General features: G+C 41.6%; 1 protein-coding gene across 1 annotated transcript in view; it reads left to right on the top strand.

The window, feature by feature from the left end:
- Positions 1 to 1,194: 1,194 nt before the first annotated feature.
- Positions 1,195 to 12,560, top strand: part of ARHGEF38 (Rho guanine nucleotide exchange factor 38) — a 141,170-nt gene continuing 129,804 nt past the window's right edge. Inside the window, exon 1 of the mRNA XM_061164270.1 lies at positions 1,195 to 1,554. Within this exon, the coding sequence (XP_061020253.1) occupies positions 1,359 to 1,554 (196 nt within the window). The 5' untranslated portion in view covers positions 1,195 to 1,358. The remainder of the gene's footprint in view (positions 1,555 to 12,560) is intronic.

Below are 12,560 nucleotides of genomic sequence, written 5' to 3'. Positions count from 1 at the left end.
TTTTAAGATAATTATGCAAATTGTATTCAGCCCACACACTCAGAGTTGGAATTTTTTTTTTTCTCTTTTTCTTCATTTTAAAACTTTGTCTAACAAGAATTAACCACGATTTGAAATGGGCAGCACAAAGCTAGATTTTGGCGGTCCCTTAACAACAAAAAAGGAATCTATTTTTCTCCTTAGGGTCTCTGTTTTCTTTAACGAGTGCATACAAAACACTCTGCACTTTCCCAGAGCTTCAGAGAACTTCCCCCTTGAGAAATCTCAGAAAATAGGAGGAAAAACAACTTCAAAAAAATTAATGAAAGGCCCATCATTATTTGCCTCTCTACTCTCCCCCTTCCCCAGGCCTTTCCAGTTTCTAAGTGACTTTTCTCACTTTCAAACCCTTCCCCTCCTCTCCTTTTCCCAAGGTCAGCTGCTTTTCTCCAACACTCCATCTGCGAAAGGGAGGGAAAAGATCCTTCGGACATCACACATGGACACAGTGCTGATTTTCCCCAGGACCAGGACATAGAAGGATGGGCCTGAGGCCGTGAAAGGACTTATTTCAACCTAGGGCAGCACGTGGAGAGCAAGATACTGAAAAGGCTCCAGGTCTTCCCCACAATGCCAAGTGCCCGATCCCTCCCCGATGTAAACCCTTGTTTGCTCAGGAATGTGGATCAGGGTTTGGCACCTATGTTTTTAGCAAATAATCTGTGAGTGCTCAGTGTTCAAACACAGAAGCATGACTTTGAGTGAGCACAATGATCCTTTAAAAAAAAAAAAAAATCTGTCTCCAATCTTGTGATGTAAATGCAAATTCTCACGGCCCCACACAAGCTTCATGGTCACACGTGGGTGACTCTAGCTGAAAGTCACAGAGGAGCTCAATCTGCCTCTAGGCAGCAGAAACACAGCTCCGCATCCCAGCGCACCCGTCCACACCCAGAGGCGCGCACTAAACCCAGAAGCCGCAGGTTGCACAGGCGTGCTTCCCCTCCTCCCGCCTCACCTTGTTCACTTTCCCCACCCCCCGCACCCCCAGCCCTCGCCCCACACAATGGGATTTTTGTTTGCTTCAGCAGCATGTGACGGCGGAGTCCCTGCTTTGCCTAGCTTGGTGGGGCAGGTCTCTCAGGTAACAGGTGGCAGCTTCCCCTGTTGGATCCTAGGTATAAAAAAGAATGACCTCATAGGGGTGGAGCCCTGGGACTCCGTGGAGGTAGCAGTCACAGACAGGTCACCCCGGAGAGAAGCCTGTTGGTTGGAAGGAGGCAGTTAAACTCCTCAGGCCGGGGTTGTAACCTTCACCCTGGAGGCCCTTTAGCCGCCAGAGATTGCCCGCCGGCCTCTTGAGGTGGTCTCAGCCTCCGATGGAGCCCAAAGAAGCTCCCGGGAAAGAAAACATGGGCACCAGGAAAAAGAATCTGCCCTTCCTGAGGTCCAGGCTCTATATGCTGGAGAGAAGGAAGACCGACACTATGGTTGAGAGCAGTGTTCCGGGGGACCACTCTGGTACCTTGAGGAGGAGCCAGTCTGACAGGAGCGAGTACAACCAGAAATTACAAGGTAACCTACAAGAAACCAATGGGCCCGGGGTTACTGCACTCCCAGCTCTTTCCTTCCTACTCTTCCATTTACAAAGAAAATACTCAAGGCAGAGGAGAAAAGCAAATATTACCTTCCTCTTTAAGAAGGAAAGTAAGAAAATAAGAAAAATGAAGGAAATGTAATTCATAAATTATAGTACAAATTTATTATGTCCTTCCAGAGTTGAAGAGCCAAGTCTGAATTATTCTTAACACTATCATGTCTTTTTTTTTTTTCCTTTTTTTGTCTGCTACCTTCCGTCACCTTGCTTCTCCCTCCTCCACCCAATTTAAGAAGTGGGAAGCACTACAAAGCAAATGATTTAGAACCCTACACAAGATAGTTTATCTCAACAGATAGGTGTGAGATGTCGCACCGGGAGATCTATCTAGGTAATTGTAGTGAACTGTGATTGTGGTTATCTTAAATAGGGGCATGAAAGTACAACCACATCTGTGAAAAATAAGGAATGTTATAGTCATCGGATAGTATAAAAGGATTTCTTGAAAAATCACATAGGTGATTTTTAGAGTAAATCGAGTAACATCCAAATATGGTTAAGAGATGCTTAGCACGCTTAGACTGAATGACTTTTAAGGAAATAACTTCAGTTTATTTTGTGATGGTCGTAAGATAATCTGGCACAGTTATTATAACACGTCCTGTTTCAGGTCCTGAATTGCTCTTCCTTCCCATGCACCCTCTCTTTTTCTTCTTTTCTCTTGAAGGTCATTTGTTCTAGTCAACTTCATTTTGATGTGGCTATCATGCAACATTTTAATCAGACACCTGTTATGTGATCCCTGGAACTGGTCTCTCCCTCTTTGAGGCACACTGTGTTTAACAGCTCATTATCCCACCATGAGCTGTCATTCTGGACTGAAAAACTACCATGAAACTAGAAAGACTAATGGGACAAGCTTTTATTTAAAAGGTCCCTTTCATAAAAAATGTGCTTGGATTTAGTGATGCAAATTAAATTAAATAACTTAAATGCATGTAAATTAAATATTTAAGATTCCTGCTATGAGTTCATACTTTGAAAAAAATATAGCTCAGGATTAAAATGCAAAGTTGAGTCTTATAACTAAAGAATTTTTTTAATAGGGAAGGGGTATTGTTTGAGTTTTGAAATAATTTATTCTCAAGGCTATGGATAAACTGGAAAGCATGCAAATTTTTTTTTTCATAAACAAAATTTTATTTATTTATTTTTGGGGGGACTTTTTTGCACTCACATAATTTTGAAGCTAATCCAAGATATGATAATGTCAAATATATCAATATCTGTATCTGCAATATCTATAGATATTTCTGCATGTACTTGTAAGTATAAGAAGGTTAAGACAAAAACCGTAACCACAATATGATAATCATACCCTAAACTCTCCAATAATTCCTTAGTATCATCAAAGATCCAGTCAGATGAAAAAACAAAGACATCTCATAAATGTAATCAAATTTTAAAATAGTGTTTGTTTAAATTAGGATCCCAGTAAGTTCTGCACAGTGAGATGGGTTACTTTTAGCTCTCTTTTAACATATAGGTTTCCTTTCCTTCTCTCTCCTTGCAATTTATTTGTTGAAGAAATCTGGTGGTTGACCTCAAACTGCTTCACAGTCAGGACTTTGCTAGTTGCATCCATCCCCTCAGTGTTGCAGACAAGCTCCACTGTGGTCTGATCTTCTATGAGTTGGTGGTCAGATCTAGTGTTGATCAGCTTCAGGTTTGATTTTCCCTGGCAAGACTCCTTCATGGGAGCACCATGCTTTTTCACCTGGAGGCTTATAATATCTAGTTCTCTTCTCCTTCTCTGCTCTTAGTAACTGATATCTAGATCTGTTCAGGCATGGCTGATTCTAGCCGCGAACCAGGAAACACAGCATCTTGGAAAAGCTCCCAAGAACCATTTCTCCAAGGAGACTGTTTCCTTTCAATAAAATTCACTCAGTCGTGTCCAACTTTTTGTGACCCCATGGACTGTACAGTCCATGGCATTCTTCAGGCCAGAATACTGGAGTGGGTAGCCCTTCCCTTCTCCAGGGGATCTTCCCAACCCAGGGATCGAACCCAGGTCTCCCACAGTGCAGGCGAATTCTTTACCAACTGAGCTATCAGGGAAGCCCAAAATATCTATCAATTTCAATGGGGAATGGTATTTGGAGAACATGATCTGGGTGCTAGGAGTGTTCCTTACACAAGGTCGTTTTTGCCAAAGGTGAACAACAAGTTAAAACCCATGCTTTAGGTACACACTCAGCCTTTGGAGCCCAAGAAATCACTGGCCACCAGCACTTACTTCTGCTTGAACAGATCTGGATGTGAGAGGAGCTGTTTGCCTGAGGGAAAAGGAAGTTACCCTCCCGGGTGGAGCAGGGCCAAACTGTGGGCAGTTGCCTCAGGGGTCTTGGTTCTCCACAAGAAAACATCAAAAGGCCCTGGGAAGGGGGTGATCCCACACTCCCATTCCAGCCTGGGAGAGACTCCCTGCACACGGCCATAGGGAGGAGCTTGGGAAGCACAGAAATGGAGCCCAAGGAGGGAACCTGGGGATGGACTCTCTCCCCTTCTTTGCTGGAGCGGTGTGCATGCGTGCGTGCTCAGTCATGTTCGACTCTTTGTGACCCCATGAACTGTAGCCCACCTCTGTCCATGGGCTTCTTCAGGCAAGAATAGTGGAGTGGGTTGCCATTTCCTTCTCCAGGGGACCTTCCCATCCCAGGGATCAAACCCGCATCTCCTGTGTCTCCTGTATGATCTTTCATAAGCTACCAGAGCCACACTGAGCCACTGGGAAAGCCTTACTGGGGCAGAACAGGGCTGCTTTCCTTCCCCAGTAAAGAATGCAAGTTCTAAAGTCATACACATTCTGTTTCCAATCCTGGCACTTCAATTTACTACCTATAAGACTGAGTAATTCACTGAAAATTTCTGAGCTTCAATTTCTTTGTCTATGAAAGTAAGAAAATTATACTTACCACATAGTGTTATTGGGAGAATGAAATTAGATGATTACATGAAACATCTAGAATATTGGTTGACACATGGTATGTGCTCCATAAACAGCAGTTATTTTCAGTTTTAGAAATGATGGGTACCATAATGATAGAATAAGACTTGCCCTTTATTAACCCAAATTTTCTAATCTACTAGTCTATTTCAGGCTTCCTTTGTGGCTTAGCTGGTAAAGAATCCGCCTGCAATGTGGGAGACCTGGGTTTGATCCCTGGGTTGGGAAGATCCCCTGGTGAAGCGAATGGCTATCCACTCCAGTATTCTGGCCTGGAGAATTCCAAAGACTGTATAGTCCATGGGGGTCACAAAGTGTTGGACACAACTGAGTGACTTTTCACTTTCACTTTCAATCTGTTTCAACTCTTTTCTGTCTTTTGAGGAAGAGACCACAAATAAGAAATTCAGGAAAAGCCCACGTTTATCTCTAACATGTTTCTTCTTTGTGAGAGTCTAGTGAATCTCACTGGATTAGTATCCAGTATCTTTTTGATCCAGAGTTTCCATTAGCAGAATAAAAACAGAAAATATTTTTTGCTTTCACTTCCTAAACTTAGCTAAAAGAAAGAAAAGTCTGTGGCCACAAAGTACAGTAGATATTTGTTGGTTATGCTGCAGAAGACTTCAGGCTTCTCATGTTTGCCACTGGAGTTGTGGTTTTTCTATGCTCTGTTGGATCCTGTCTTGGAAGGAAAGACTCAGGAGTTAATCCATGGTCCTAGACCTGTCAGAGTACAGAGGAGCACACTAGAGCTGGGAAAGATAGGCTGGCCCCCTGATAAGTAAGATTTTAAAGATGTAATTCAATAAAATCCATGGCTGATCTCTAAAACCTAATAGCACCTTGAGCATGATTCTTCTATAATCGGTTTGGCAACAATAGAAGGCATTTCTCATTAATGTTGGAAGCAGTCAGCTCTGCGGTTTGCCCTCTGGTCTGTACTACTCCCACTGTCCCACAGATGAGTCCTAAGTCACCTTGTGTGTGTGTGTGCTAAGTTGTGTCTGACTCTTTGCGACCCCATGGACTGTAGCCCACCTTGCTCCTCTGTCCATGGGCTTTCCCAGGCAAGAATATGGGAGTGAGTTGCCATTTCCTATTCCAGGGGATCTTCCCAACCCAGGGATCGAACCAGCGTCTTGTGTCTCCTGCCTTGGCGGGCAGATTGTTTACCACTAGTGCTACCTGTGAAGCCCTAAGTCACCCTAAGAAGCCCTTTATTATTGCAATGCCAAGAGTTTTTCTTCTGCCTACCTTGGAACTGATAACTCCCTGGGAGACACTGAACAAAGACCTGAGCTGGTTAGAGCCTGCAGACAGATGGCCAGAGCCATCACGAGGTCACAGTGGTTTTCCAGTAGTGGAAAGCAGCCTCAAATTATTCACTGACCACTGGTTGTCCTTCAGTGCTATGTCACTATCTGAGTGATACAATTCACTGCTCTGTCCCTGTAAGCAAGTTCTTTAGGGTTCTGGAAGATGTTAGATCTGTCTTCAGCATCTCTGGGCTCACCTCTCAACTATACAGTTTATCTGTTCTATTCAGTTTCTGACCAACATCACTTTAGTAGTGTGAATCTTAAGTTGTAATATTTTAAAAATGGTGAGGGGGGGTGAGAGCTACTAAGTTAAACAATAGACCATGATTTCTATGAGAATATCATAAAATCTTTGTAAAAGATTATAATCACATCATTCCTACTAAGCCTTAGGTTGTACAATAATAGTTCGATGCTAAGCCTACTGTTAGTGGCTTGTTTTTTCAACAGATTCATTCAGTTAATTAGCACTTATTGAATATGTTATATGGTAAGCAAAAAACAATATGTGCCAGGAATTACAACTACAAAATCAGTAAGAAAAAGCATCTGACCTTTACTCCAAAGGAGCCTCAGGGTTGGGCAGAGACGTTGTTAGAAAACACTGTCACTCAGAGATGATACGGTGGGAATGGGGTGAAAGTGAAGAACTGGGAGAGAAAGGCATTTTAACATCTTTGTTGAGCTTATCTCTGTCTGAAATAATGGTGTTTGTTTCCTTGTTTATTGCTTATTATTGACCCATTTCCTCTCCCATCTCTTGCTACTCCCACCCCTGCCAGTGGGTACAAGAGGCCCTATCTGTCTCATTAACTGTTCCATCTTTGTACTTAGAATCATGCCCAGCACATGGGAAGCCCTCAGTAACTTTCAAATTGAATGAATGACTTGAACCATCCGGTCTAGGCAGGAAATTAGTAGGAGGAAAGACACGAAGGCCTGAATTAAGAGCCCTGTGTCTTTGTATGTAAGGATATATGTCTCTGTTCATAAACAAGATTCTTCAATAAAAATAAGCAAATGTATTAGAGATAACAGTGCACAGAATTGCCTTTATGACAAATAATTCTGCCTTTTAGAGCCAATTATAACAACAAAAGTTACATCATCTTAGTTTGCAAGCTTGCTCAGCCCCTCACTGGGAGCCATGGAGAGTGATGGAAGCAAGGGAAATTTACTGGCTAGTTGTTAAAAGTTTTTTCTTTGGGAAATTATTTTGCATATGACTGTATGTGTGAACTCTTTATTTGAAACGCACCTCCTTTAAACAGTTACACACAAGTGTCTGTGAATATGCAGCTCATTCATCTATCTAATGTATCTACTGTATGTAGCTACAGATTTAGTTGTATGTGTGTGTGTGTACTTGAGACATATTTCTTTAATGATTGAAACTTTTAATAAAAAGTTTATTGATTAACTTTCATCAGCGTTTTCTACAAACCCTATATGATTGATATAGCTGACGTTATTGGTTTCCTTTCAGTGTGGGTGCTATGGGATGAATGTTTATGTTTCCCCCAAATGCATTTATTGAAGCTTAACCCCCAATGTGATGCTATTTGGAGGGGGACCTTTGGGGGGTAATTAGTTCAGGAGGGTGGAGCCTTCATAAATAAGATTAGTGCCCTTATAAGATATGAGAGATTTGCTCCCTCTCTCTCTGCTCTTTGCCATGTGAGGAAGTGAATAGACATCTGGCCACCAGCAAGGGGGTGATAGACATCTGGCCACCAGCAAGGGGGCCCTTACAAGCACCTTGAACCTTGACCTTGGACTTCTCAACTGTGAGAAACAAATGTTTGTGGTTTAAGCCACGCTATTTATGGTATATTTGTTAAAACAGCCCCGAATGACCAAGGCAGTTGGGCAATTACTTTTATTCTCTATGGCCTCAGCAAGCCTCTGGTTAATTTTTTGGCCAATGTGTATTTTTGCTTATCAAGTGTCAGGTGAAAGAGTGAGAGTAGGTGGGTTAAATGTCCTCACAGTGGCAGATAACAATACAAAAGTCACATCTCCAGTTCATGTTAGTTCTGTGATGCTTTCTTTTTTGCAAAGCCTATCATATCATTTTCATTATGAAAGGATTGGTTGCTTGTTTTTATGAAAGCCTGAAATGTTCTTACTATGGATGTTAATGAACAAACCACTCTTCTGCATGGACTTTATACAGAATAATTCATTTTGCAGTATGAGGTAAAATGGCTCAAAGACTAGATTAGACTTGGTCAGATTATGGGGACATTTAATTTGTAATGACTTTTAAGAATACAAAGTAACTGGTAAGCAAGCAAGAGGAGTCATTAATACTGGCAGATTTGGTGATTTTTGTTCAAGGAATAATGAAGGGTGGGATAAAAGTAGTTGTCCAACCGTTTGTTCCTGTTTCTATCCTGGGGCCATGGGTCTTTTTTGTTGCTGCCTTTGTTCTTTGAGTGTAAAGTAACTCATTCCCCTTTACTTGCCTTTAGTGAAATGGGAAGTACTTGGATCAGTAATGTGACACCAACAAAAATAAGGTGTGTTTCACAGTTTGAAGGGCAAATATTTATAAAAGGCAGCTGCTTTATAGCACAGGGAGCTCAGCTTGGTGTTCTGTGATGACCTAGAGGGATGGAAGCGGGGAGTGGGAGGGAGGCTGAAGAGGAAGGGGACATATGTACATACGGCTGGTTCATGTTGTTGTAGAGCAGACACTAACACAACATTATATTCCAATAAAAATCAGATAAAATAAATAAGCTACAGGGAAAAAAAAGCAAGGTACTTTTGAAGCTAAGGAATTTCTCTTTCATCATGTGCAAAGAAATTTTAAAAAGCGCATTTCACTCTCTTTTCCAGTAAAGGCATTTTGCAGTTTTTAGAGGACACATATGAATCAAATAGAGAGAGTCCTAGAAGTCAAGAAAGTTTGAGCTATTCCATTGTGATGGGAAAATTTATTCCTTCTATGTTTAACTGATGTACCTCTAGATATTTCTCCAGGCCAGAATACTGGAGTACATTGCCGAGTGCATTGCCATTCCCTTCTCCAGGGGATCTTCCCGACTTAGGGATCAAACCTGGGTCTCCCTTGTTGCAGGCAGATTCTTTACCGCCTGAGCCACCAGGGAAGCCTTATAACTTTCTTAAAACTAGCAAATTCAGCTTCTAGTTGTATTTTTTTTATCCATCAACATGATGGGTTTATCAAAACGCAAAATGAGAATCAAGAGGGAGGGAGGAGTGAATGGAAGGAAGGAAGAAGAGAGGGAGGGTGGGAGAGAATTCAGATGAGATAAGCATGAGTAGAAATAGAAATAGAAGTAGAAATAGAAATCACTTTAAAATAGTGATAGATCTGGGAAAAAGATGAGTGAGTGAAAAGCACTCAAACTATATTCATCTTTGTTTCTGTTGAAACAGGAAAAGTAGAAAATCTTTTTTTGTAGAATTACTTTTTCTTGATACCATAATCATATTAACTTCGGTACTTTTGTGGGCATTTCCTGGTGATGATGGAATTATGGCAGGAATTGCTAAACTTGTCAACAGTGTCACCCTGGGAACCAGGCAAGACTTGGCTTCAGGCGAGGCTTTAGAGCGCCCCCCATCACCCCTTTTCTACCAAACAGGTGAGGAGTCCTTGGGGCCCAAGGTTCCTGCCTGCCTGGAATACTTATTCTCATTTCTAGACTAAGTTCAGGGTATCTAGAACCATGGGATTTTCTGTTCAACAGGCCCAAATACTGGCTCCAAGACGTGCTGGAACCTCTTCCATTCAATCTCTCCTTAGGACAGACTGTAGTTGCAAGTGTGCACACCCTTTGACTCTAGGGCCCACTGCTTATGAAGATGTGTCTGGAGTTTGATCATGCTGGGGTGTTCACACCAGGCCTAGCAGACCCCTTGTGGGTGGGGAAACGGGTAGAAGGAAGGGTAGGGACACAAGCCTCATGACTGGGGAGAAGGATTGTGCCCCCAGGGCCTCCTGCCAGATTTTGGCATGAAACTCTGAGGGACCTGAGAAATCTAAACTTGAACTTGGCCTTCTGGATTGTTATGAAAGTGTATTTATCAAGATATATGTATTTATCAAGAAGGATATAACATATTTAACAATTTGCCAGCTTGATTTACAACTTTTTAATTTGTAGATAAGAGATGTTGGCCTCTATTTGTAGACTTGCTCCAGGCCCCAAAGGAGGCTGCTTAGTACTGTTGTCTATGTTCAGGACATAGCCTTTCTTCTATACTAAGCTGTGGAAAGAGAAAAGGAAGGGAGGGAAAGACAGCATGACTGTCATCCTCCAGCAGCCATGCCGTGCATGCTAAGTCACTGCAGTTGTGTCCAACTCGTTGCGACTCCATGGACCGTAGCCCACCAGGCTCCTCTGTCCATGGAATTCTCCAGGCAAGAATACTGGAGTGGGTTGTCATGCCCTCCTCCAGAGGATCTTTCCGATCCAGGGATCAAAGCTACAAGTCTTGCATCTCCTGTATTGTCAGGCAGGTTCTTTACCACTAGTGCCAGCTGGGAAGCCCTTAGCCAGGGGCATTCACACATTGTTATTTGATCCCAACACTTTATCAGTTCTGGTTTTATAGTTGAAAAAATAGATTAAAAAATGAGGGAGAAAAGACTTTCTCTCTAACCTCCTACATTCAAAAGTTGGATCTATGTAGTAACAAGCAGATTAACAGGAGAAAAAGTATACAAATGCATTCATTTTAAATATTATGTACTGGGGGGGGGGTGACTTCATAGGAAAAAAGAAATAAATACCTCAAAAAAGGTTAGAATCAGAGAGCTTATAAACTATCTTGCTAGAGGAAGGGGAGGAGGAATGTAGATCACATACGGGAGAGTAAATAATTTAAGCAATGATGAACTTAGAAGAAATGCAGAGAGAGGTTGGTGATAAAAGTCTGTCCAGCTGTGGTTATCACTTCTAGTTTTCTGTCCTGTGAGAGGAGTTAACATCCCCTTGTAGACAATTGAGCTTCTTTTGGAGGATCTGTCTCCCGGCAGATAAGGGGGTGCATAGAAAGCCTCTCCCTGCATTTGCTGCTTTTCGAGTTCTTTGAACTCAAATGACCAAGGTAGCAAATTTGGGGGTGGCATGTCTTGAACTCCTTCAGGTGGTAGAGTTTAGATTTGATCACAAGTGCTTTAAATATATGCAAAAAATCAAATGTATCTCATTCATTGTCTTACTAGATATGTTGTCTGTGTGGCTTATTAGTAATAAGAAGTCAAAGCACTTTGAGGATTGTGATACATGCTGTGTGATGTGCTGACAACCCTCTGCTACCTTGATAAAACTAGATCTGCTAAAATTTTCACTTTGGGGTTCACATTCTTTCTCTGGCACTATTGTGACATTCTTCTGCTGGAGTACTGTTGCTATTTAATAAGTGCTATCTCTTGGTTTAATTATCAGGAAACAAAATTACAAAGGTAGGTTAAGCAAATCTGCCCTATTGTATGTAGTAGCTTAATCATCTCCTCTCCATTTCCCACTTCCTTGGGTATCTTGACACCATTTCCTTAATTTTATGCCTGTTAATATTTATTTGCATCTCATTAAAATTTTAATACCATCTGAAAAATTGAAACCCCTATTTTATAGCAATGGGTGGTGATGGCGTATGCACTTGCAGATGAAAAGAATGGAACTATATTCTGGAAACAAGCAGTTCTTTATCTGGGTAGGTGATATTTCCATAGAATTCTATGTAGTTAGTCTAAATTGTCTAATTATGAGCAGGAAATAGAATGTTGTGATTAAAAGCCTTTGTCCCTGGTTGTTCCAAACAATTTTTTCTTTGATTAATGAGTCAGAGAAGATACGGAGACTTAGTAGTACCTGCACTGAGGCCCATGAGAGTAGATATGGTCTTGACAGTCTGACATCTAGCTCTTAAAGAAGAAAACCTAAAGGTCATGTCGTCTAGCTGCTGCTTTAAGTACGCTGAGCCACTGTGCCCCGCACAGAAATTGTCTTTTCTGAATGCTTCTTAATATTAGGTCTCCAATGTCATTGCAAAAGCTGTTGCAGATTTCTGCTTCAGTCTTTGTTGTGGAATAGTTGATGAAGACATTGTTTATCTCTTTCTGTGCCATCCAGGTTTATTCAAGGAAAACCTTTGGCTCCCCTAAGAATTAGAATATGTTACCTTTCCAGATAAAAACAAGCGATTTATCATGTTTAGCCACCTGAAACTCAGACTCACTTTTGTACCTAATTCCTGGCCTTTGTATCAGCTGCATCTCCCTGCCCCTACTAAAATTTTCTTCCTCCAAATATCTGCAAGAATGGATTCTCATCACTGAGATCTTTGCTCACCATCTGGGAGAGTCATTCCTGACCATCCTACCTGTAGTGATAAAGGGGAGGACAGACTTTTCCTTTATTCTCTGAGGTTCTGTGGCTGGGGGCCACAAGAGACAGAATAAAAGGAGAAAATGCATGAACATTTTATTTGATGTTAATATTTTTACTTGGCACAGAGGGCTTCACAGAAAGAAGTGAGAATCCCAAAGCAGTTAGACCCAGGGGCTTATATATCATTTTAACAAAGAATGATAAATTGTGGAAATGTGGTAAGACAAAGGAAAAGGGGGTTTGAGCTAGGGGTATTAAATTGTGAAGAAATGAAAAGGAAA

Source organism: Dama dama, chromosome 17, assembly GCF_033118175.1.
Source record: "Dama dama isolate Ldn47 chromosome 17, ASM3311817v1, whole genome shotgun sequence".
NCBI lineage: Eukaryota > Metazoa > Chordata > Mammalia > Artiodactyla > Cervidae > Dama > Dama dama.
The sequence above is the reverse complement of the archived record's forward strand: the minus strand, read 5'-3'. Positions and strand labels throughout refer to the sequence as shown.